General features: G+C 40.4%; 3 protein-coding genes across 4 annotated transcripts; all 3 read right to left on the bottom strand.

Moving 5' to 3' along the window:
- Positions 1-490: 490 nt before the first annotated feature.
- Positions 491-5,414, bottom strand: ypel2b (yippee-like 2b). Its single transcript, XM_023294512.3, has 4 exons — positions 5,143-5,414; positions 4,257-4,300; positions 3,792-3,900; positions 491-627 (listed from the first exon to the last, which is right to left on the bottom strand). Exons 1-4 carry the CDS (start codon positions 5,380-5,382, stop codon positions 538-540), a joined length of 483 nt encoding a protein of 160 aa, XP_023150280.2. The 5' UTR covers positions 5,383-5,414; the 3' UTR covers positions 491-537.
- A 661-nt stretch (positions 5,415-6,075) lies between these two features.
- On the bottom strand, positions 6,076-14,515 carry LOC129349240 (protein yippee-like 2). Of its 2 annotated transcripts, XM_055011911.1 has the most exons (4): positions 14,302-14,515; positions 7,659-7,890; positions 6,773-6,816; positions 6,096-6,416 (listed from the first exon to the last, which is right to left on the bottom strand). In XM_055011911.1, the coding sequence occupies exons 2-4, from the start codon at positions 7,773-7,775 to the stop codon at positions 6,248-6,250; spliced, it is 330 nt and encodes a 109-aa protein (XP_054867886.1). In that variant the 5' UTR covers positions 7,776-7,890; positions 14,302-14,515; the 3' UTR covers positions 6,096-6,247. The 2 variants fall into 2 exon arrangements, with proteins under 2 accessions (XP_054867887.1, XP_054867886.1); XM_055011912.1 differs by lacking the exon at positions 14,302-14,515 and having other exon boundaries at positions 6,076-6,416; positions 7,659-7,887.
- A 2,378-nt stretch (positions 14,516-16,893) lies between these two features.
- On the bottom strand, positions 16,894-25,738 carry gdpd1 (glycerophosphodiester phosphodiesterase domain containing 1). The gene is made up of 11 exons (XM_023294509.3): positions 25,575-25,738; positions 24,441-24,590; positions 23,876-23,918; positions 23,335-23,470; positions 22,444-22,489; positions 21,972-22,093; positions 21,588-21,677; positions 21,009-21,142; positions 19,493-19,552; positions 19,173-19,224; positions 16,894-17,472 (listed from the first exon to the last, which is right to left on the bottom strand). The coding sequence occupies exons 2-11, from the start codon at positions 24,574-24,576 to the stop codon at positions 17,338-17,340; spliced, it is 954 nt and encodes a 317-aa protein (XP_023150277.1). The 5' UTR covers positions 24,577-24,590; positions 25,575-25,738; the 3' UTR covers positions 16,894-17,337.
- Between the last annotated feature and the right edge of the window lie 1,550 nt (positions 25,739-27,288).

The following is a 27,288-nucleotide window of genomic DNA, read 5'->3' as shown; positions in this document are numbered from 1 at the left end:
TGGGGGCAGAGTGAATGCCCGTCAGCTCTCCAACCAAGGCCAATAAACCCTGCCTGGCCGGGCCACGTGGTCACCTTTTGGACAAATTTCCACTGAATAACCCGTTAACAACTGGTTTAGACGAGGTTGAATACCTCACCCAATGAGGATGTCTCCAAGCGGGAGTGATGCCACCTATTTGAGAGCAATCGAATCATGTTTTAAGTTTTAAAAAAAACAGCACAAAAACAAGACACCCTCTACTGCTGCCGGCCAGTCACCTAGTCCTGCTAGCTGCGTACAAGCCTGCCTGGTCTGCCTCTCTGTCAAACTGGGATGTCTGGGACCTTGATGTGGGTGTGTGTGTTTCTGTGTGTACATCAAGAGGTGTAGTAGGGAGGGATGGGCAGTAAGTTACAGAGGTTAATGGTAAATCAGCCAAACCAAAGTCACACACTCACCCACCACACACAACTCCCCCCTCCCGCCCTCCCATCCCTCCACCCAGTCCCTCCCTTTTCCCTCCTCCGCTGTGGTTGTCTCCCGGCTGCTCGCCCCTCAGTCCCAGCCGTTGTCCTTGATCATGTGGGCCAGCTCGATGATGAACTTGCCCTCTTTATACTTCTGACTGCTCTCAAAAGCATGTTCCTGGAGGGAGAGAGAGAAGCGGCATTTAATACAAATGATGGGCAGAAAAATAAAACACAAGTAGCACAAACAAAAACAAACAAACCTCTGCATAGGACAGTCCTTTGAGCTGTAAAAATCCTTGACTCAATCCTGGCCTGTCTCTGCTCCTGGCTCTATGGAAGCTGGTTATATAACCATCAGTCACTAAACACTGCAAAGGAGCCTGCAGAACCAAAACTGACCGGACTGAATCGTCATACCTTACCCTGACAGGAATGTGTCTGTGGCCACTAAGATATCTGCCAAAACCCGAAAGGCCACAGGTTTGAGCCTCGCAGCAGCCTAAACAGCTCTAATTCTGCAGGCTGCAACATGCATTTCTGCTTTGAGGTGTGTAATCCAAAATGAATGGGATTTAGAAAAAAAGCTGAGCCAAAGTCTGAGCTACACAGAAGCCTCGTAGCTCAACACGGTGTTGTTCAGTTAAATAAAATACATATATGTATAACTGTTTTTCTTTACACTTTATGAGTTCCTCCTTCACCTGCTATTACAGTATATTGGCTGTTTTCTTGCTCCAGATTGTTAGTCATTGGGAAATCTTGCAATCATAGCGTTGATTTCAATGGGGGACATGGAGGATACGTCCCCGTCAATATACAGAATATGTGCATTTGTCTCCCTCCAGCAAAAACATGGAAGATGCAGAGGACTTCTGCTTGTGAACAACTGCTGCAGCGTCACTAATAGAAGCAATACTGCCTCAGACAAGGTTTTATTTTTCCTCAGCACTGGGGCCTTATTCACTCTCTCTATATGAATTGAGAGCTCCTACACACATCTATTTTAGAAAATGCAATTAGGTCCATGTACACATATACTCCATTATATTCTGAATTGTCATTCTGTGCTCTTCTTTACGTAAATAAACGCATTTCCATCACAAATTGATGCAGAAAAGGCAGAAAATGGGGCACTGAAATTCACCAGAATGTAGGAAATGAAGCGTTTCATGCTAATGAAACCTACACCCACGTCTGCAATAGTCATTAGAGCAGCTTACTGAGATAGTCAATCAAAGCGAATCCAGTAACATGTAATGTAAACTAAAGTTGAAGCTAGTTAACGGCCATCAAGGCAAAGTGTGTCAGTACGTTTCTCTAATGACAAACACTTTATGTTTTAATACCTGAAAAACTAATCATACTCTCATCCGTGTCAACTGTACTTTGTGTTTAGTGCTAATCAGTGAATGCTAGCATGCTAACATGCTACACAAAAGTGGTGTTATGATAGAATAAACACTAACTTCCTTAAAATTGGCTGATTACTATTGCAATTGTGGGCATGAGCACAGTTATCTAGAAAATGCAAAATGCCCCCCTTAAAGAACACAAACAAAAAGCAGCAGAGGACTTTTGAAGAACTGCAATACATTTACTATTACATTCAACAATGCCTCCATCAGTGGTGTAATATTACAATTATATTTATAATTGATGTGACAAAGTGCCAAATGCATATTTTAAGAGGTTACAGGCCCAAAGAGCAAATATGGTGTGTTGAGATAATATAAATATTTGAAAGCAGAACAGAATGCTTGAGAGCCTTATAGTGTTATATTCTATTATATTGTGAATTGCCACTTGGTGCCTGAATTTTGTGTTGGTGTTTCCTTGCATAAATAAAGATGTTTCCATGATAAATTCATGCAGAAAGCAGATACTTTTGTATAATAATTGACCAGAAAACAAGAAATTTTGTCATGTTTGTGTGCATCACTGAAGATATGCTAGTGCTTGATGTATCTTTTAAATTCTTACTTTTTTTCCCTATTTGGTATTTAACACTAAACAGGAATGAGTTTTTAATCACTACGGTGAAAAATCACACAAAATGACAACTTCTGCTTACTGTCCCATTCCAGTAACAACTTTGTTTTCTTGCTCACTTGCTGAGAATGGTGTTACAGAGTAGCCCGATACAAATGTTCCTTCACTGGAGAGCATCTGTGCCCTGTTCTGTCTTTGGTTATTTCAGTTCAGAGCTGCAGGTTATCAGATTTCTCGGTGTAGAAGTGCAGTAGGTCAAGCCTCTCAATAGAACTTTGACGACTGCAGAAAATCTCCACTGCTGCAAACTGATATTAACGGCTGCCCTCCATTAAGCCCTTTCTAGTGCCTGTGTGCTCGTGCACGCATGTGACCTCTGTTTTCCCTGCCTTGTGAGGTCCTGACAGGAATAGAAACTACCAAGAAAACTGGCTGCTTTTGAAGCTGGTTTACCGGGTGTTTACCAGGCGGTGTAAAGAAAATAGGTATTTTTAGGCTGACAGGCTATAGAAAGAGGTTTAAGGTCAGACACATAGCTGTGAGGGGTTCTGGTCAATGGAGCCCTCTGAGAAGTCAAACAACAAGGATATTGTGTGTGCACATGTGTGCAAGTTTAACCCTTCTCGGGTACAGTCACATGCCCTATAGTGTAAACTCTCACTTCCATGCTAACAGGGTTCACCAGTGACAGCTGTACATGCTCAGCTCTGTTGATATATGAAGACAGCTACCATGTGTGGATCCTGTTTGGTTCACCCTGACATGGGACCTAAAATACCAACTGCACTAAATACATATTGCACGTGTATTTTGACACCCCATGTAGAAGCTTTACAGAGGCTTTGACTGTTTACATCTCCTAATGTTAGACAAAACCACACAGTGAGGGTGTTAATATCATTTACCTCAGAAACAGACTAAGTACCGTGTTAGTTTATGAATGTATAAGTATTATGATAGCAGCATGATAAAATCAGCTATTTAAACTAAAGGATAAACAGACAACTAGTGTGAACACCTCAAGATTGCAATATATATATATATATATATATATATATATATATATATATATATATGTAAATATTTAGGCCCGAGTGCCACAACTAATGGAAACCCTACTGCTGAACCAGATGGTTTCATATCACAAAAGATAAGTTCAGACTCCAGTTTGCATCTGTTCTGACAAGTTTGTCTAATAATTATGTAGCCTACAGCTGCAGTGACTGTGAGAGGAGTCTAAACATAATTAGGGTTTAAATGAAATTAGGGTATCTTATAAAAACAGCCTCCTCATTCTAAACTTGGATGCAGTTTGTGGCACTGTGCATCAAACCAGCCAAGGACACTTACGTATTTCCAGCCCAGGGTCGTCTTGCAGTTCTCACAGTAGATGTCTGCCACAGCATGCAGGCCTGTCAGCAGAACTCTCTCCTCTGCAGGGCCACACCCAACGTTCACCCTGAGAGGAAAGAGGAAGGAGGCAGAGACAGGGAGAGAAAAGTTCCATAAAAAAATCTGGCAAAGGGAAAGTTGTACTGTATATTGTGTGCCGCCTCACACCCACTCACACGGGAAATGCTGATAGGGCACCAGGCTGCACGGCAAATATTCAAACAATCTAATTTTCACACTCAATTCAGCTGGTAATGACAGAGCTACACCGAGGCTTCAAAAACAGCACATGTACTGTGTGGAACTGCATGTATTATTAACCTGAACATCGTGGATCACTTGTCTCCTGTCTAACTCCAGCATGCAGGACACGTGGGTTGAAATGCAACAAGAGAGTTTGGGCTTTTTTACAGTGATACTTACACAGAGTTGAACAGATAGGCTCTGCCCTGGCTGCCCTGGAACGACTGCCGAGACAAGATTAGACAAAAATGAGAAAGCTGGCACAGGAAAGCACCCATTCATACAGTGTAATGATGCCATAAAATTATATAAGCATGCTGTTGTACTGTCATATTGCTTCATTCAAAGACGAGCACTGGTTTGGTTTCCTTTTAAAAACAGCCACATGTTAGGTTTTGACAGGACTTTTACTGTAATAGAAGTACCTATTTTAAAACCTGTCAACAAATGTCTGCTGATAATATCATGGTTGACTAAGTACACAAGCACCTTTATCAGTAGCAATGCAATTATTGTCTTGCAGGCCTTTATTTGCACCAAAGCTCCCACTTAAGAGACACATTAAACAGCTTTATTCAGTGCTGCTGTGTTACAACCAGCATAACGCCTTTGTAAACAGGTGAGAGCGTTTTCATAATCGCACATGGAAAAAGTGATGGTGCATTCATAATCCAATTCACTAACCAGCTTATAACATAATCCATGCACAGGCAATAATGTGGCGGCAACTGACAGACACATACAGGTGTTCAGGCTGTTGTTTACTCTTGTAATTCCTCGTCTGTTCTACCTCTGTTCTCATCTTCAGTGTTTGTCCTGTTTAACTGGTGTTAATCTAGCTAATTGCTGGTATTTCTAACTATGTTATAAGTTAAATGAGATGACAACTGAGCAAAATATTATGGGATGACCCAAATAGTGAAGTAAAACCCTTTGCCCCCACCCTCTTTATCAGTCTGTAATAATTAGCTGCCTGATTGCAAGCACTGGCCTAGTGGTTTCCAGGGGCAACCGCTGTTGGCAAGATGAGTCGAGTCCTTGTAGTGCTAATGTTGCTGCTGGTTACCTTGGAGATGAGCTCGTCGTGGTTGGCCAGGTGAGCTCGGCAGTGGATGCAGCTGTAGGTTCGGTGGCAGCTCGGCAGGTACGCCTGGAAAGTCTTGGAGCGCGTCATCCTGACCATGGGCGGAGTTGGCGGGCGGTGCAAGAAGGGACTGCCAGCCCAGGTCGGCTCACAGGGGAAGCACCGCAACACACAGGTGAGGGCCGTGGTGGGCGGTGGGTCGGGAGGCGAACACCTGAGCATGGGGAGGACAAAAGAGCAGATAAGAGCTAAGTGGTTGTGTAGCAGCTGCTTCCTTTAAAGTGTTGTCGCCATCGGAGCCACAGGTGCATAATTGCTGATGGGATTACAGTCTGCTCTGTGGGCTGAGAGGATCCTCCAGCCGGCATGCATCTGTGCAACTCATAAAACCTCAAAAAGCTGTGAAGTGATGAGACACGATGCATTATTAATGAGGATGTATGTCCCAGGTGAATCATAAAATCCCACGATTCAGTTTCAAGCCAAAAAAGCTGAAGAAAGTACTTTCGGAGATAAGATTCAAAGACGGTACAGGCTTCCACTGCACAGGGAAGAAACACCTACAAGAAAAAAAAAGAGTCCTAGCTGGTTAAGAGAACAGTTTGTGAAAATTATGATGTAATTGTTTTGATCACAGTTTTTTCCCTAATACCAGTTTTAAAAAAAAAACTAAGTTACCCTGAAATTTTAGCCTGACATTCATGTACCCAGAGGATGAACCCAACTGACCCACTGAATCCTTGACTGTTCTGATTGGGCCAATTTTAAGCCAAAAATGTGATTTGTCCAGTGTATGTGTTACATAAATAGAGCTGGAACAATTTAGATAATAGTGATATATATATATATATATATATATATATATATATATATGTAAATATTTAGGCCCGAGTGCCACAACTAATGGAAACCCTACTGCTGAACCAGATGGTTTCATATCACAAAAGATAAGTTCAGACTCCAGTTTGCATCTGTTCTGACAAGTTTGTCTAATAATTATGTAGCCTACAGCTGCAGTGACTGTGAGAGGAGTCTAAACATAATTAGGGTTTAAATGAAATTAGGGTATCTTATAAAAACAGCCTCCTCATTCTAAACTTGGATGCAGTTTGTGGCACTGTGCATCAAACCAGCCAAGGACACTTACGTATTTCCAGCCCAGGGTCGTCTTGCAGTTCTCACAGTAGATGTCTGCCACAGCATGCAGGCCTGTCAGCAGAACTCTCTCCTCTGCAGGGCCACACCCAACGTTCACCCTGAGAGGAAAGAGGAAGGAGGCAGAGACAGGGAGAGAAAAGTTCCATAAAAAAATCTGGCAAAGGGAAAGTTGTACTGTATATTGTGTGCCGCCTCACACCCACTCACACGGGAAATGCTGATAGGGCACCAGGCTGCACGGCAAATATTCAAACAATCTAATTTTCACACTCAATTCAGCTGGCAATGACAGAGCTACACCGAGGCTTCAAAAACAGCACATGTACTGTGTGGAACTGCATGTATTATTAACCTGAACATCGTGGATCACTTGTCTCCTGTCTAACTCCAGCATGCAGGACACGTGGGTTGAAATGCAACAAGAGAGTTTGGGCTTTTTTACAGTGATACTTACACAGAGTTGAACAGATAGGCTCTGCCCTGGCTGCCCTGGAACGACTGCCGAGACAAGATTAGACAAAAATGAGAAAGCTGGCACAGGAAAGCACCCATTCATACAGTGTAATGATGCCATAAAATTATATAAGCATGCTGTTGTACTGTCATATTGCTTCATTCAAAGACGAGCACTGGTTTGGTTTCCTTTTAAAAACAGCCACATGTTAGGTTTTGACAGGACTTTTACTGTAATAGAAGTACCTATTTTAAAACCTGTCAACAAATGTCTGCTGATAATATCATGGTTGACTAAGTACACAAGCACCTTTATCAGTAGCAATGCAATTATTGTCTTGCAGGCCTTTATTTGCACCAAAGCTCCCACTTAAGAGACACATTAAACAGCTTTATTCAGTGCTGCTGTGTTACAACCAGCATAACGCCTTTGTAAACAGGTGAGAGCGTTTTCATAATCGCACATGGAAAAAGTGATGGTGCATTCATAATCCAATTCACTAACCAGCTTATAACATAATCCATGCACAGGCAATAATGTGGCGGCAACTGACAGACACATACAGGTGTTCAGGCTGTTGTTTACTCTTGTAATTCCTCGTCTGTTCTACCTCTGTTCTAATCTTCAGTGTTTGTCCTGTTTAACTGGTGTTAATCTAGCTAATTGCTGGTATTTCTAACTATGTTATAAGTTAAATGAGATGACAACTGAGCAAAATATTATGGGATGACCCAAATAGTGAAGTAAAACCCTTTGCCCCCACCCTCTTTATCAGTCTGTAATAATTAGCTGCCTGATTGCAAGCACTGGCCTAGTGGTTTCCAGGGGCAACCGCTGTTGGCAAGATGAGTCGAGTCCTTGTAGTGCTAATGTTGCTGCTGGTTACCTTGGAGATGAGCTCGTCGTGGTTGGCCAGGTGAGCTCGGCAGTGGATGCAGCTGTAGGTTCGGTGGCAGCTCGGCAGGTACGCCTGGAAAGTCTTGGAGCGCGTCATCCTGACCATGGGCGGAGTTGGCGGGCGGTGCAAGAAGGGACTGCCAGCCCAGGTCGGCTCACAGGGGAAGCACCGCAACACACAGGTGAGGGCCGTGGTGGGCGGTGGGTCGGGAGGCGAACACCTGAGCATGGGGAGGACAAAAGAGCAGATAAGAGCTAAGTGGTTGTGTAGCAGCTGCTTCCTTTAAAGTGTTGTCGCCATCGGAGCCACAGGTGCATAATTGCTGATGGGATTACAGTCTGCTCTGTGGGCTGAGAGGATCCTCCAGCCGGCATGCATCTGTGCAACTCATAAAACCTCAAAAAGCTGTGAAGTGATGAGACACGATGCATTATTAATGAGGATGTATGTCCCAGGTGAATCATAAAATCCCACGATTCAGTTTCAAGCCAAAAAAGCTGAAGAAAGTACTTTCGGAGATAAGATTCAAAGACGGTACAGGCTTCCACTGCACAGGGAAGAAACACCTACAAGAAAAAAAAAGAGTCCTAGCTGGTTAAGAGAACAGTTTGTGAAAATTATGATGTAATTGTTTTGATCACAGTTTTTTCCCTAATACCAGTTTTTAAAAAAAAAACTAAGTTACCCTGAAATTTTAGCCTGACATTCATGTACCCAGAGGATGAACCCAACTGACCCACTGAATCCTTGACTGTTCTGATTGGGCCAATTTTAAGCCAAAAATGTGATTTGTCCAGTGTATGTGTTACATAAATAGAGCTGGAACAATTTAGATAATAGTGATCAACTATTAAAATTAATCCCAAACTATTCTGGCAGTTGATTAATCAGTCTCAGGACATTTTATAGAAAGAGAAAAGTCTACATATTCTGATTTATATATTACTGTTATATATTAATGGTGCTTTTTTTTTTTTTCAACTGTTATTATTGTGAAAGTCCGTTGCTCACTGATCCAGGAGGGCTGGATGTTGATCAGGACTTGGGATGGGCGTCATCACGTCTCACCCAAACTAACAGTGAAGGGAGGCTTCGGCAGACTGGTTGGATGCTGTTTACCACATTGTTAATGTGGTAAATGACTATTCTAGCTGGAAACAGCTGATTTTTAATGGAATATCTCCATAGGGGTACAGAGGAACATTTCCAGCAACCATCACTCCTGTGTTCTAATGCTACATTGTGTTAGCTAATGGTGTTGAAAGGCTAATTGATGATTAGAAAACCCTTGTGCAATTATGTTTGCACATGAATACAAGTGTGAGTTATTGTGGAAAACACGAAATTGCCTGGTTGACTGGTAATCCTCTATGAAAGGAAACTGAATATCTTTGAGTTGTTGACAAAACAAGACCTTTGAAGACTCTAACGTTTTATAGACGAAATAACGAATCGATTAATCAAGAAAGTGATCAACAGTTGAATGAGAATCTCTAGTTGCAGTTCTACTAATAATACAGCATTGCTAATATGCTAAACTGCTCTAGCCTCATAAACATCAGATCTGACAAACATCAGCATGTTAGCATTCAGCACTGCTACAAACACAGCCTCATAAAGCATCCAGTTTTCCGTCTTTTCTCTTTTTGGACTTGTGGTCAGATATTATGTTGGTCTATGAGAGTCTTTGTGACTGTTTTCTGAAATTTTATAGACCAAACATTTTATCAATATATTTATTACGTGCTGGCGGAAAATCATTGATAAAAACAGCTGTCGTTTCACTACTTCTTGTCAGCATTAACCTGCAGTCAAACCACGCTGGCCTGACTCCAGCTGAATGCTTTTTTCAGTCCACACAGGCAGCAGTGCTCGCTCACTCTCTGTGTTTAAGGCTGCAGAGATAATCTGCTTAGGCCAGCACAACTGTGAGGATCGTGCTATGCTCGCTCTGTGATATCCAAATGGATCGAGTCCTTAAAATACTTCTGCTGGTGTGCCCTGGTGACTGAGAAGATTAGTGAGCTGGCCTGGGAACCCGTCCCGAGGGCCGGGGACCAGGAGCAGAGGAGTATATTTTGTCTAACTGTACACAGGAGAAACTAAATGCTCCGAGGCCCGTTCTCTCTGGTGCAGTAATAATGTTTGTGGGTTTTATTGCTTAATGCAACTTTAATTGTGATTTCGGCACTGTGGCTCTGCAAGCTAAGAAGAACCTATCAATCACAAATGTAATCTTGTTTTACTCCCCTGTGCTAGTTTTCATAAAGCAGCTGTGGAACCTCAATAATAACTGTATATGCATCTTCTGTTGTCTGTCTTCCTGTGTGAACCACTAGTCTTTGTTAAATTTAAAACACAAGACCTTTCTAACTAAATAAAACCAACCATTTTATAGTCAACTCTCTGACTGTAACATTGTTTTATAACTCGACTAACTTGGTTTTTATGAGCTTGTCTCCTTCACAATATGTCGTCTCGTCTTCTATCTGTCTGTCTTTACTAAACCATCTGGAAAAACTAATAAAATGCTGATTGGGAGCAGGAGGCCTCTGTGAGTTCAGGACAAACAAAAGAGAGGTGAGACACAGAGGGGCCTCTTCACTTTACTGCTCTGCAATATGATTGTTTTTAGTGTCGGACGGAGGCTGATAAAGGCTCAGGGGCTGATGGGAAGGACCCGGGGATATAAATAAATAAGGCAGTGAGAGGTGCCCTTGTTTCCTCTCCTCTGACTCGCTGCCAGCGGCGTGGGATCGGGGCACAAAGACACACTCAGTACAGTTGTCAGAGCTGACCTCTGACACACACACACATGGACTGATGCTTAACCCAGAGCGTGTTTCATCCTCTCAGTCATTTCAGGACAAAGTTTACGGAGCATCCAGCACAAAGTATTGAGTCCTTCCATACCGAATGGACACACTGACACGTGGACAATTCATCCATCTAATTAGACACAATGAAACATTTTGAAACATGAATATTTGCAGCTTTTTAAAGTACTGTATAATAGTAAATTGAATATACTTGTCTTTTAGACAAGATAATTGAAGAAGTCACCTCAGGCATTGAGAAAATGTTACAGGCCAAACTATTTATCAAGAAAATGTGCATGATTACAGCTAAATATCTAATCTAAGACAGGTTACATAATCTAGGAGCTTCAACCTTAAGCTTCAAATTTAATTCCATTAAATTTAAGCTTCTTCTTTTAAGCCTCCACAGCAGCGTTTGCTACAAGTCAGTGCCATATAAATGTATGAAAACGTAAACAGAAAATAGATGTACAAGAAGCTGTAAATCACAGCTGAATCCAGACACATCAAACCAGGAGCCGCAGGGTAAAACTGTGTGGGACGCTGTTACAGTTCACTGTCAGCATGTTGACCTGCATCGTGACACTGATGTGCCTTTGTGGGCTGATATTCAACAGCAGTGCAGGATTATAGTGCCGCACATGCTACACATCTTCTCCCGGGTCATTCATGGGGCGTTCTCTCCGAGTATTATCTTCCGTCACTCTGTGAAGGAGAATCGCTTCACTACAGCCTTAGCACATGTTAGAGTGTTCAGATAATCCATCTTACTCATGATTAAAGATGCAGTGTGGTGCAGTCAGTGTGGGTTAAAGAGGAAGTTGTCTGCAGAGCTGCAACGCCTGCTTGACTGATCGGTCAAGTGAAAATTATCAACAACAAATATACTCTGCTAAGTTTTCTCTGTTAACGGAGATCTTTGGATTATGCTCTGATGGTCCAACAACTCCGGGTATTTAAGACTCAAACTGGGCTCTGAGAACTTATGACAGGAATTACCCCGAAACGCATTTTACAGAAAAAATAATTGAAAAAATAATTGGCAGGTGAATTGATAATGAAACTATGAGATGTCATGGCTTTGATTTATCAAGCATAAAATCCACTTTATTGGCATTGACACGTCACTGTATAAGAAGGTGAGTGAACGATAAACTAAAACCTGACTGATGCTGGATTTTTTGGGCTGACGCAGGTACTGATTTTTAGAAAGTAAAAAATTCTGATATTGATACATTGGTAGATTTATGTGTACATTTTGAAATTAAAATAATGTTCAAACTAGTTAGCAGGCTACTGGGAAGACACCACTTGACTCCACACCACCGTCTGCTCAGCTGTGTACTCTGCTGCATGTGCTGCAGATAATGCTGAGAGTTTTGTAAAGGCTGGAGACAGAGCTGGACCAAGTGTGTGGAGACAAATTCGTATCAGACAACATATATGCCAATATATCTATGACAAGCTACTATAAGCTGATTATATCAAGCTACTGATACATCGTCTGGGCAGTACACATTTCCAAATGACTCAATTATGATGAGGAAAAACCTTAAAGAGGAAGTAAGTAAATGTAAAGAAGAGAAGTACACCAAACACATTAAGTATTTACCAAGCATCAGGACCACATTGAACACATTAAACTTTCCGGTCCTGTTCGAGGCTCTAGTATGACGCTGTTTGACATTTTCAGTTTTCACTGGTTTCCAAGAACAGGACATCACTCATTTTGGTGGGTGGACATGCTTGAAAATCCTTTTCCAAAGAAACATTGTTTGTGTGAAGGATGGTGACACACTTCAAAAACGCTGACGCAAAGACTCTGTCTGCTTTGCACTAAATAAAATAAAACCCTCTTTGACAAAAAAACCCCAAATTGCATCAATGATCAGATGACTACACGAGCTGATCACAGAGATCCAGGGAGGCTCCAACCACACAAAATGATCTCAAAGCTGACAAGACAGGAACCAAGACTGCCTGCATAACCTCAGAGTGTTTGTCCATCTTCCATCTCCGCCTCGGTCTCTTCATCTACCTGGTTGTATATTTATTTTTCCTGCTGTCACTCTGTCTATTCATGGCTCCTGCAGCGGGTCGTTTGAGGTCACTGAGCTGTCCATTCTGGTCACTTCTGGGTGTCATCACAAAAGGCTACGTGCCACGAGTCTCACCAACCAAAAGGGCCCTTGTATCCCGACAAAAAAACCTTTGTTATGTAACACACTGATGCTGCCGCTGCTGATGCTGCTCCTGACAATGATCGAGAGCAGGAGAAAGACAGAGGGGAAGAAGAGATGCGAGGTGAAAAATGAGAGTCAGACGGGGACAGGGAGGGAGTTAAACGGACAGAGAGGGAGAAAATTAGAAGAAGTTGTGTGTGTCCCCGCAGCGCTGGATGAGTTGTACGTCCTACGCTGCCCACGAGCTGCACCGACACGGCTTCTGTACTTTGTGTACTTTCATCTCATTCAGTGTTGCAAGGAGGCTGACAGCATACAGCAGCATGACATCACTGACTCGAGGAGGAAAAAACTCCCCCCTCATATCAAATCTCACTGATGAAGTGATGCTGCTGCTTCTCGGGTGTGTGTGTCTGGTTACTGCTGCCTGCACTTCTTCTTCTTCTTCTGTCTCCTTTTGTTTTGCTCTCTTCCAGAAGAGCAAAACAGCTTTGTAGGGTTTGTTTCCAGCTGTTTCTGACACTATAAAAGATGTGCCGTTCTCCTTACTCAGCTGTACACATCATTTTTAAAGCATTTTAGTGTGTGGCTATAAACTGTGAAAATATCTCTGTGGAACTGTAAGTGCACCACACTGTGCACAACTTTTGTTCATGAATACAAGTCCCGTCTGTGAAGGATCACCTTTCAAGGCCTGTAACTCTCTGACCCCCATTTTCGATCCCTGGGTATTGACCCCCCCCCCCCAACTCCACATGATCAATAACTATCTGCGTGCACATTCTGCAATGAAAATAGATCGCAAAGAGCGGAAAGGTTGTGACTTGGTTTCTCAGCTGTCTGTGCACTCACGTGGACTTTATTTGGCTGATTATTGTTGGGGTGGGGGGTAAAATGCAGCATTATCCACCTGCATGTTTTGCCTGTCACAGCCTCGTAGCTACAGGCTGGTGGAGTGACAGCAGTGTGTCCCATCACCTGAGGGCAGCCCATCAGTGAAAACACAAAAACGCGGCAGGCTTAAGGTTTCCAGTGAGTGTGTGAGTATTTGTATGAAAGAGGTCACAGGCAGTGGCGCACTTTATCTGGGGCAGAACTTCAGCCACCACACGGAGCACAGATGGCGGGGATGCCTCGGCTCAGCAACGCTGAAAACGCACAACACACATGCGCACACACACGCAGTCTTTCGAAATGCTTTAACACCCGCAATGGCTTTGACAGGTGTGTGTGATCACGTGATCTTTTCACACGATAACCCGCATTGATCACCGATGACGCACAGGGAGGATGGCGCAGGGCTGCCACCACAAACAGCATGTGTCCTAATAATAACCACCACGAACTGTAGCTCCACTGCAGGAGAGGACTTCAGCATCACAAATACCAGTGAAGATATAAAATATATCGTTGCATCACTGTCATCTAACGCACCTTAAAATCATAAAGTTACCTTTTATACAGCAATCATCCAGCATGTGTACTTGCAGTCTCAGCTAAAAGTTGCCACGATTCTAAAGTATCGTCTACATCGATGCTTGATGAAGCCTCACACAGCGATATGAAAACAGTGCAGAACAAATGCAGCAGAGTGCAACATTACGCAGAGGAAAATCTCTTTTCTTTTACCTTTGAAAGGAAGAAAAAACGGATCTCCACGTAGCCTAGAAAACGTCGCACCTCCTCGTTTTCCTCGTGGCAGTGCCAATCCTTAAACCCTCTTTCGCATTCCTCCCCAGGCGAATTTCCTCTCCTCTCCTCTCTGGCCCTGGCAAGTCCTGCAGAGACGCAATGTTTTGACGCGCAACGATGCTCAGCAGAGTTTAGAAACGGCGGAGAGCCAGAGAGTGGTGATACGACCAGCCGGAGCGAGAGGACTCACCCCCACACACTCCTGTGTTGGCATTAAACCGTTACCCGCTCTACACGGCTCTTTTTATTGAGCAGTTTGTCACCAGTGTCTGTTTTCCTTTTGTTTCTTTTAGACGTTTAACCTAGTTGACTCTCAACGTCTGATATCAAAACTCTTGAATATATTTCTAGCTAAAACTGTTAAAAGCACCGTCCCGCGCATGCTCAGTACGAGTGTATCGATGTTCAACTTATTTGTTGCAATAGTTTACTATATAAAATGACTGTGTTATAAATCCGACTGTCAAAGTTTCGTTTGTTACTAAAGTTACTGTTTCGTGCTCAGTTTTGAAAGAGACGTTTATATAAACTGTACCCATAGACTGTACACAATCTATGACCATAAGACGGAATGCTAGCTAAGCGAAAACAGGTCAAAACTAGCTAAAATTTATGAAAAACTTGTCCAGGTCTGCTTTTCACTATAGTTTCTCGATTGCTGTATCACTAAACTCCATTATTTTACAAGTAGAACTACTTAAAGCAAAATCTCTCCTGCACGTTACCCATCTTGACTTGACACTCTCTGTCAACAATCACACAAGCCCGTTAACTTGATGAATGACTGACAGGCGTATCAGCCAATCAAAGAGCCGATCAGGCATAGCAACACCACGCTCATTGGCCAGAGCTCAAGGTGAGCAACCAATAATCTTACCGGAATCTCACAATTTTTTTTACTGAATTCTCCAGAAACTACCTGAGAGTGTTGTTTCATTAAAAGAACTTAACGCTGTTAAAGTGAAGGAAAGACTTCAATGGTTCTCATAGAGTAAATTAAATTAAAGTAAATTTGAAAAATGTTTTTGAGGACGATTTTATTGCAAGAAAAAAAAGACCAGCATCATCAAGTTTTCCTTTAAAGGGAAAACGCCTGAAATCAGCCCAGTCTGTAGCGCCACCTTCTGTCAATCTGCGTATGGTTAACAAATACTTGATCACGGAAACTGGCATATGATTATAGTTCAAAATGATCAAAAACAACAGTATAAAGTTGTTATTATATCACAATATACACTTCACTTGTACAACAATGTATCTCATGTTTACTGACACTACTGAAAATTTACTTTTTTATTTAACTCTCAGCAAATCAAGTGACAACCTCCATGTGGGATAAGACATTTTGATAAGTCCAAACTGCCAGGTCCCACAAACTGGTTCACAACATATTTAAACACAACAGAGAATTTAGAGGCATGCAAAAGAAAAGTACACTCAGCACAGCACAGATAGTTTCATAAAAATACTCCCAATATCTGAAATATGATTGGTAGGTCAAGTCTCCCAAATAAAAATAATTCTGAATAAACAGTTAGGGAAACAATGTCAAATGTCAGACATCAAATTGACATGTGCAGATTAGTACCCCTAAAAAACAAATATCTATCAATGAAACTGCAATACTGTCCTGATTGTAAAATATCGAACAACATACAGTACATTCAACCAATACTACATTCATTACAAACTCTCACTGCATGGTCACAAGTTTGGACAACATCATTGGTATGATAATCCTATGGATCTTTCATAGTGTACATCCCCACAGTGAGAAAATGGTTTGACAGCAGCTGTCTTCAATGCATTTAAATTTCAAATAACCCCAGTGAAGCGATCCATCAACATGTATCACTGCCTCAACTGGGTTGCCAAATACTTTAAATATATTTCTCAAATATAAAGCTTAATTCTGTTTCAGTTACCAAAACAGGTGGGAAAAAGTAATAAACACAATGAAGTTTCTTTTTTGTGCAAAGTTTCTCTCTCAGATACATTACTGGATGATGAATTGAACTCTAGCTACTAGGCAACTACAAGTAAACGTACGACAGCATACAGAAACAGTGGTTATTGCAGTACAGTGCACAGGCCAATGGAAATTGCTTCTGCTTAAATGCCTTGTAGGTGTGGAACAGTGGCGCAGCCCACTTTAGCTGTCACACTGCTCGTTTTCCACTCAATATAGCCGAGGTTTGGTGTGTGCTCTGTTTTTTTTTATGACAAATAGGAAAGGTTTGGCAGCATCTGGACCATATGAAAACTTTTCACAATTGCCAAGACTGGTACATTATTGCATGTGCTACATGATGATCAGGTTAAAAAAAAAAAAGCAGTATGTCAACATCAAGCTGCATCTGCTGGTGTTTTTACAAGCACAATATCTGAATCATGATGCAGTAATACTTAACGCATTAAAAAGCAAAAGTCTTTACATAAGTAAACATTTATTTATATATATATATATATATATATATATATAAATATATATATATATATATATATATATATATATATAAAAAAAAAAAAAGTTGAATCTATTATAAAATTCAAGACCGGTAAGACTTGCAAGCGCAATATTTCAATGGCCATTTTGTCCCATTTTTAAAAAAATATTGTGTGGTTTTAAATGGGTGTGCAATACCCGTATTGTGTGCATTTTGGTGTGTGGAGCGAGGAACAAGGAGCACAACTCAACACGGATAGTAATCCATAGCAAGTACCGTCATGAGTCGTTTATGTGACTGAAAGAGCAGACAAAGTTTGTATTACCAACAGAACTGGTGCCTCATATAATTCTGTGGGTGCAGAGCATGTTGGAGATCCCTACTGATTGTAAAACAGTGTGAGAGGAGCCCTGCTGGAATGCATGCAGTAAAAGTGGGTTCGTGTGGGGGGCTGGTTTGGCAGGTCAGTCAGCTTGAAGGATAATCACTGGTGAGGCGGGCCGCAGGGTGAGGTAGATTTGGCAGGTCACTCTGGCTTAGAAATGCCATTCCTGTCCATGAAGTCTTTAAGCCTGGTGGGAAAATCTGTCATAACTCCTGTGGCTCCCAAGTCAAATGCCCTCTGGAAGTCCTCGTCGTCATTCAGCACCCAAATGTACACCTGAAACCAGATGGAAGAGTTAATACACACACACTCAATGGAAAGAGTCGCACAAGAATGCTTCTGTTCTCCGACAGCAGTGTTAACAGCTACTCTAGACTATATTTGAACTTGTAGGAACCTTGGACATGTCCCAGCAACTGCTTTTAACTACTGCAACTACAACAAACAGCTCTCAGGACACAGACAGGCTCAGGATTGATATTTTATAATGTGAAAAGGTTTTTAGTTATTCTTGGAAGTAAAGATAATACTGGGAAAGTGACTTAGTCTGACTTGCCAGATGTCGGCTGCTGGTATAACCTTGTCATTGGCTGCGTATTTCATGTGGCCTTCTCCTTAACTTACACAATCTACAACAACTACTGAGCAGTAATCACCTACCTCACTGAAAATTTAAAGTTTCGGATTTGGATCATGCAGTCAGGAAACCCTGATGGTATGTTTGGGTTGAATAATCCGTGTTAATGACATTACTCGCCTCCCTGCAAGCAAATGTCCAACCAGTATAATTCCGCAGTCACTATTTGATCCAATTCCCATCCTGAGAATGGGATCGGGGGCAATTAAGGTGAATTTTACATCATCAGTAACAGCATGATAATAGAAACTGAACACACTGGATGCTTGACCTTTGCTGATATTGCTGTTTTGGAGCACAAATACATGGTACAGCTAACAAAAACGACCATCGGTTATGGCACAGGGATTGATTTTGCACATGTGCACTGGCTGGAACTCATTAAGTGTCACAGAACACTTTGTCATGGTGGTCCTTTACTAGCAAACCCCCCCACCATGCTCTGCTTGCCAACACAGAGCTGCCCACCTTCTCTAGTCGCTACAGGATTAAACAATAAGAGGCTCCAAAATTGGTTGCACAACCACATACTACAGCTAATCTACAATCTTGTGTGTATTACCTAGGTAAATGGTATCGGTTATTTGGAGATATGCAATATTAAATAATACTGATCGGGAGCAAAAGAAATTTGATCAGGACATCCCTAATTTAAAGAAATACAAACAAGTCAGGTCTGTACTGCAGAATATTCTGGCTATACAAGATTAAACGTAACTTTCACACAATTTTGTATATATACACTACCAGTCAAAAGTTTGGACACACCTCATTTAATGGTTTTTCTTTATTTTCATGACTATTTACATTGTAGATTCTCACTGAAGGCATCGAGACTACGAATGAACACATACAGAATCACGTAGTAAACAAAAAGGTGTGAAATAAGTCAAAACATTTTTTAGATATGAGATTCTTCAAAACAGCCACCCTTTGTTTTGATTACCAACCAGTATAATTTGTTGTATAGTTTGGACACAGCTCTTAAATAAGAAGGTGCGTCCAAACTTTTGACTGCTAGTGTATATATAAATATTGACTGAATATGTACATGGCTGCTTTTTTTAAAGTATATACATGTCAACACTGGGGGGGAAAAAAATCTCCCTATGTGTGTGTGTGTGTGTGTATACACACACCCACACACACACACACACACACCAACACACACACACAAAAGAAACACAGTCTTAATATGTAATAGAGAAGTCGCCATTGGTTATTATATTCATACAGAAAATGCATTTATCAGTTTGTGTCCACTGCATATTTAGTCATCCATAAATAAAAGATTTTCTTCTCATTTGTTAGGACTACAATAGAATAACAGCAGTTTTACCTGTATTCCCCTGGCAGTTAAATGATCAAAAAGAGCTTTCCTCATGAGCAAACTGCAAGGAAAAAAAACTCTTAGTCAGAGAGAAAGTGTAAGTGTGCAAAGCTAGAAAGAACTTTTGTTGTGCAGTTGTAAAGGCTTTGCATTAATCACAGTCACACAGTTAGGTAACAGTACTAAGGAGACATACAAAAAAGCCTAGCAGTGCAGGTGTGCAAGTTTAAAACAGAGATTTTAGAAAAAAATATCCACTGATTCAGGCTCACTACAATTAAAATAAAGAGGATAGATGGATTTTATGTTTGGACAAATTAGTGACTTACGTGTCTGCCAACCAGGCGATAATTCGGTGACTCCTAGTCAATCTGTCAGGATCCCTTAGTCTGTAAAAATATCACAGAAAAGCAAAATGCTAGTGCAAACAATGTAAAAACAAACAAACAAACACTGATGTAGTGCCACAGTGAGACAGTACAGAACATAGGAGGAAATTGTTATAATCAGTCAAGGCTCATTCATTTTTTGCATTACAGGCTATGGGAGGTGAAAGATATTACAGAAAAGCTAAATTTACTCTTGTCAAATACAACCCACAACAGCTGGATGGAACAAGTTCCACACATTTTTTGGGGAGTGCTGAAATTCATTCTGAGAAAAAAGGAAATCATTGACCAAAATGGACGTGAATAAAATACAAAAACACCCTCTCCGACTAACATAATACCCTGTCAAGCACAGATGTAGGAGTATTTGGAAAGGGGGTGTATTAAAGTATTTAGTACGACATGAGTGTAACAGAAGAAATCAGTTAATCCTTAATGAATGTTCAGCATGTATAATCTACTCTCTGACCTTGATCCCTATGATCTGCTAACACACACTTTCCAGACGAGGGGTGTGAATGCTTCTTTTAATGACTTAATTAGGGAGCAAGTTCGTCTTTGAAACAGCATCCTCGAGACAGCATTGCAACACAGATAACACACACAGAAAGGAAGGCCAACCATGGAACATAGTGAGGGGAGTACAAATTAGCCAAGAATGACACGAATTAAAAGTTAAAAACACTTTTAATAAAAGAAAACAAAATAAAATCATGTGTGTAACTTTCTCACACATTTTAACAAAAAATTCTTTGCATAAGGTCGACTCAGTGAAAACTCTCCTGAATTTTAGTCAACTCCCATAGTTAAGTTTGAAAGTTAAGGCCATGTTTTAGCACTCCTGTCTGTTCAAAGTTTGTCTCTGGTGTCTGATGTGACAATGTGTGCTTATGAAGAGGTGATATAGCTGAAAGGTCATTTTAGTTCCCTGCAAATAAATTGTTCGCAGATTTTTAAATTCAGACAATTATTTCAAAGGTTGATAAAGAACCTTGAAGCTCAGCTCCACAAATTGTTTAAACCATTTTTAAGTATCACTTTAATGGGGATCAACTCGTAGCACGAACCAGTGTTTTCTTTTTCTTGGACACAGCAGCCTACAGCACTTTGACCACCACTGCCATTCAAACAGTTGGTTATGTTCTGTGCATGTTTCAGAGTTTGAGGCAAATTTAATCCTGCTGTGACCCACTAAAACCTGTTATGTCATATAGAAGCCATTTTGTTATGGGCTCAAGCCTCATTTTGGGACTTGAGCCACAGGAAAGTAGAAAAAAACCTGTCCCAGTAAAACAGACCTCGACCTCTGACCTACTGCTGTTAAAATGCTGTGTACCTGTAGATTGATAGTGATCATCCCTGGTGAAGTGGAGCGTTACCATTTGTCTTACTGACACACCTAAGCTGTAAAACGCATCTATGTGTGCTGTTGATTTATGTGCATGTGTGTACTTACTTGGTGATAATGGAGGGCATTGGGATCTCCAGGAACTGCTCCTTTAGGGGAAAAAAGGGCAGGAGGCCGGTGTAGAAGAGGCCTAACAGCTGCAATACTCTGGGAAAGCTGAATAACACTGGAATTTGTGGGTTCTGCAAAAACAAACAAACAACAGCGACTTAAGGTCAGTTTGCAGTAATAGTCTTAAATCAGTTATGACAGGTTGTGTTTTTTATGCCCGATTACATTTTGAGAAACAAGATATTGATGAAAAAAATAAACACTGACTCCCCTAAGCAGTGTATTCAATGTAATTTATGATATTTAAATATCTCTATGTCTGAAAATGTTTTTTGCAGTAATCCACCAATATTATGTGCCAGATTTGGGACTCTCCCACAGTATTCTGTTCATCCTACTATAAGGCCGACTAGATGAAAGGATTATTATTATAACTACTACTAGTGGCAGGTTCTTCATTGCTCAGTGGAGATTCACCTCTTAAAATGACTGGATTAAAAGTGACATTAACAAAAAAACAACAAAAACTAAATGCAAATGTCATAAAATAAGGCCATACGGCTTCTATAAACCTACCTCTTTGTAACACTTTTTGACAATCTGGTTGCTGGCGTTGCCCCAGACGGTCAGATGCTCTCTGTCATACTTAACAACCAGCTCAGAGACCTGCAAGAATTAAAAAGGCGTGAAATATAAATCAAGACATTTTATGTTGTGGCTCCATTGTTAAAAACAGAGAATTTGGCTTGTAAGGAAATAATTCTCCCTAAAGAGATGAAGTAACAGTTTACATTTCTGAGAATCTAATCTTCATTTTTTCAGGATATTGAGGCACAGTTACACCAATGGATTGCAAACTAAAATATGAGATAAAATTCTAGGAAACTAATAGGTTAGATGTTAGAATGTTTAAAAAAAAAAAAAAAAAAAAGGAGGAGACACAGATACACACACACACACCTTCTTGATAAGTGTGTCATTGTTGACCTTGATGTCAATGTTGACAGGGGTATGAGGAAAGGCATCAAACACGTCCCTGAGGAGAGGCATGCGTTTGTCCTCTCCTCCCTCGCAGAAACACTCTGCAGAGACAAGGACAGGTTGAAAAAACTGTCAGCTTCATATTACATGCAGGGTCAAGTTGGTCCAAGTGTATTTATCATTTCAGCTGCAGTGTCCTGGCCAACAGCTGTCAACAGTTTGTTACCTAAAAAATGCACATTATTAACTAAATACATTCACTTGATACAGTTGATGCACAAAATCAATCGAGTACGCTGATGGTCAATAGGCACAGATCAAATACAAAACATTTGTGTATTTGTTTCTTCACACAAACATACATCAGACGCACTGAACGGCTGCACTGACTATAGATGCTGCTGAGAATTCATCTCTATGTGGTTGGTGTTAACTCTGTGTTATTACTCACCTCTCTGAAATGTTACACCAAGCTTGCAGAGGTACGGAGGGAGTTCCTGCAAACAACACACAGCAGTCTGTGGTTAACAGATAACAAATACAATCTATATTTGGAGGCTGTAGGGTCAGGGCCTGAGGAGGCTCTATGAGTGCGTCTGACGAGGTTCACACTGATGACCGTCAGCACAGAAGAAAAATGATCCAACTAAGGTCATGTCAAAACAAGAATAATATCAGTGAGCTCTGGGTTTATTTCTACCACAAGGCCGCAGAGCACTAAAACTGCGATCCTCATCTTCGCTTCGATAATGTGACGTTTTAGTTGTGATCTTTGGTCCTCTCACCAAAAAACAAAGATCTTTTATTTTCATTATACATTGAGTGTAAACATCTAAAACAGAACAGAGCAGAAATCCTCACTGTATAAGAATTAATCTGCTGACTTGCAAAGAATTTCTGCTGGTTATGATTTTTTTTTTTATCATCTTGTGACACAATCAGGTGACTTGGTATAGACCTCACCTGACCAAGGCACATGATCTATCAATGCTGTTGTTACGTGTACAGCTTGTCTTCATGCAAACACAACATGTAACTGTTGTTTGAATTCTCAAAATACTTTTGATTTCAAGTATTAAACCTAAATCTTGGTGAAACTCCTCCTGGATTCTGTTCCCCTGTAAATCACTTCTTTACACCAAACTCCTCGCCAATAGTATAATTTATGAAAATGTAGAATCCAGAGTTTTGTTGAAATTATACCTTAAACAAGTGACCTGTAAGGAATTAAAATAGGCAGCTAAACCATGCTGTGAGCTGGATGGATGATTAAATAATGGTAAAGGGGTTGTTATTTCTCTGCCAGATGTGGTAAAGGAATGACAAATGAGCAGAAACTTACAGCATAGGGCACGTCGGAGATGTTGGCGTTGATGCCACAGGCCCTCTGCAAGTTGCCGTCATGTGAAACCACTACCTGTTCATCTTTTGTCATATGACAGTCCAACTCCAGCATGTCTGTGCCGAGATCCACAGCACTGCATCAAAGAACACACAGCACATATACTGCATTTATTACTACACCATGAGAGACTCCATCAACTCATATCTATTTAATCTCAGCACTGGTGTCATGGAGATTGAGCAAACGGTATCAACGGTGACATACTTGCCAGTATGACACATAGAACACACATTCAATAAAATCATGAAGGATGTCACTTCAGGCTTCATTAGCACATCAAAATGAAGCACAAACCGAAGTGGATTATCAAAGTCTTTCATATGAACTCTTATATAATGCATTGATTGTTGTTTGCTTAAGGGTGTGTAGAAAGACAAAGCCTGCAGCTCAGATGACACACACTGCCCACAGTCAAAAACGTGAGCTAAAGTTCAATCCAAGAATGTGCTTTGTCATTTTGGAAAAGGTTTCTACTCACTGTTTGAAAGCTGCCATGGTGTTTTCCAGGTTTTCACCTGCCCCTGCAATGCAAAAGATAAACACTTAGCATGGGACAGTGTCTTAATATTATCTGTGTGTCTGTGGAACCCACATGTGAAAGATTTGCCTGAAAAGGCAAAGCAGGGATGCCGTTGACCTATTAGAGATCATTTGCTTACATTTGTGGCTTATGTCGGCCTCACCCGTCCTTTTTATTGACTCTGAAGTTCATATCTTGTAACTTATTGTGTAACTTGTTCAGGTTGCTGTAATGGCTATAGCATAAAAGACAAACAAAAATGCTATAAATAGCTGGTGACAATCCCACGTGATGGAAGCAGAGTAACATACACTGCAGTATAGCCAAAGCCATGTAAATACATCGATCAAGAAAACAGATACATCCTCATCAGTGGTGGCAAAGTAGTCAAACACTAAACAGCAGGTGTGTTCTTACAATGAGACAATATCAAGCACAAATTACTAAATTTTTTTTTCTTTTACTCAGTGAGGATTTCTCTTGGCAAATGCTGAAATTAAAATGAATGCCGTCACTGACTCACCTCCACGATGCGAAATGTGCCTGCTGCGGAATGTTTCTCGCTTCCTCCGGTGCAAGAGATTTGGACATTTTAGCAGCAGGGCAGAGGTGAGCACGTAGCCCGTTACCGTTGACAGGACATAGACGGCAGCACACATCTCGTATCAGTCACCTGCAAAACAAACACCATCCATTTCACATCAGCAGTGAGGCAGGCCTTCAACAAACTCACTGGCTGTGCCTGTCCAGACAGATAAATACTGAGTTGAATCCTCAAGAGATAATTTCAAGAATACTAGGAGCAGAGCTGACACTAATTTTCCAATAATTAATTCATCAATAAATAGAAGTTGAGGTCTTAAATGGAGCACTTAGCCTCACTTACAGCTAAAACCTCAAAGTAGTACCACAACTAATTATATTATAGTTGAATCTGATAAGTGTTGTCTTGATGAACTAATAAAACATTTCCATAAAACACCAGAAAATATGCCTATGTTGAAATATTAAAACTGAATTTTTACTTTAAAGTTACTTACAGATTCGGTTTGTTGCTGACTAAATGTTCTGTCGATGATAAATCAAGTAATCATTTTAACTCTACCCCGAAGAATCCAATGTATAAGAATATAAATGGAGATAATCAATAATGGAATCATGTGAATAACTGTTTCCACGACATGGGATTTAATAATGGACAAATTATCCAAATTACAATAAAGTAACTTCTGACACATGAGCAGTTTGTGTCCCTCGAGTAATAGACTGAATTAAATTTCCCCTTGCAATAATTATATTCTACAAGTAAGGGTAGTTTTGAAGAGAAATAAAACAACAACCCAAAAACATATCTACCACCTAAGGGGACATAAAGCCACAGCAGCTTTTAGATAGTAGATTTCAGCTGCAACAATATTGAGTATACATTTCAAAGCATATAGTGGCATTGTTATTATGACAATTTATTTATTGTCCCGGGAGCAATTTTAAATTCAGACAACACCAACAACAGCATCAAACTCTTAAAAAAAAGCACACAGTCGCAGCTACTGCTAAATGTCAATAACGCTGACCAACTTACTGACTATGGCTACTAGCTAAACTACCGGCTAATGTTAGCTGAGAAAGGGTCGAACTTTCAAAGATGAGCTCTTACCTTTGTCATCAAATTAGTTTGTTTGTTCTTTCTGTTTGTGTCGACTGTTATTGTTGTCCAGGAAAGCGTACAGAGAGCCACTCAGTGTAGAAAAACAGTGATGAACTGGCCTCTCGTCCACAGCAGCTCTGAGCTCTGCAGCAAACAGCTGCAACCAACCGACCGGCCGCTGTCAAGCAACTGCGCATGCGCCCGCCTCTGCTCCCCTTTCACCGAGAAACAGGATCCTCTCGAACATTTCAGAATAAAAGCCCCATATTTTATAGTTTGGGAAATGTTTCATTTTTACTGCATTTTTTTTCTTCAAAATTTCTTGAACTGTTAGGTGTGATGATAACTTACAGAGCAACAGACGTATATGTCAAAAGCAGTAATTTGATATTAATAAAATAGATATAAATGGTAGAGCTGACACATAATAAATTAAAAGTATTTGGATTCATTCAAATTGCTTCTTTCATTCTTGTTTCCTCAGAATTGTCATGCGTGCCATAAAATTATAAGTTAGAACTGATTTGTTCCACCAGGTACTTTTAATGTTCAGCCCTGTGACTGGCAAACAAATATTGAGATAAAATATATACAAAAGCAACAAATACCTAACAAGGAGCTGGGTGACCAGGCCAAATGAAAAATATAGGTAGGGTTAACAAACATCTATTTTCCTCTTAAACTCTATTTGCTGAGTATCAGTGTAATATGTCAACAGGACGGATGCCTAGGTGAACAGTTTGCGAGGGTAATTAAATCATAACAGACTACAACTTTGTTATTAGAAAACTAGATGGAAAATCCTGACAATAGCCATCTCTCCTCTACCATATCCATTTTGATCAATACAAATTTTCCAATTATGCGTAAGATTAACTTCTTCAAATTTTAATATTGCTCTAACTGCAATGTAGACACATACATACAGAAATAGCATCTGTTAAATTATATTAAACAGTTTGATTATTGTCAGTTAATTTGGAATTGATAGACAAAAGCTATGACTTGTCCATAATTTTATTGTCAGTTTTATTTAGATTTACAGACTTAAAAATAAAATGGAATATCACTGATCAACATGGACACTTAGTCAACGCTAGTGAAGAATTCTAGGTAGCTAGCTAGTGTGACAGCATGCTAATATAAATTAAGTTTATTAGCTTAAAATAAAGTCAACTAGTTAACCTTTAATACATTTTTCTGCTGTTTCGCTATTGTGTCATTGTATTAGTTGATGTGGTACATAATCGATCAGAAATCTAGGTTAAAGCACTGAAAATCATTGATATCAAGGGGGGCTTTTTATTTTTAACAAAAAACAAGTGTGTGGATATATATTCTATCAAAAAGCAGATTATTTTGACTGTCAAAACATTACATTAAGATGCCTCAGATAAAATTATTTCAATGTTTAAAGATTAGCAAGACTGTGATTATCTAAATAAAGAGCTGAAATGAAAATCGACTACATCTAGTGGTCAAAATGGGAATTACAATGGGGCTTCCTACTGGTTGGCCTAAAATGTGAGTATTTCAATTAGTTCAAATCATTTGTTTTTAATTTTTTTCATAACATTCCCACATGTGCCATTAAATTGCAGAAGCAAACATTTCTCCTGAGTTAGAAACTGATCCTGTCCACCAGATGCTGCTAATGTGCAGATGTGTAATTCACAGAAAAAAAAGAGATAAAATGTACACAAAAGCTACGTCAAGCTCACAG

Source organism: Amphiprion ocellaris, chromosome 7 (assembly GCF_022539595.1).
Source record: "Amphiprion ocellaris isolate individual 3 ecotype Okinawa chromosome 7, ASM2253959v1, whole genome shotgun sequence".
Classification (NCBI taxonomy): domain Eukaryota; kingdom Metazoa; phylum Chordata; class Actinopteri; family Pomacentridae; genus Amphiprion; species Amphiprion ocellaris.
The sequence above is the reverse complement of the archived record's forward strand: the minus strand, read 5'-3'. Positions and strand labels throughout refer to the sequence as shown.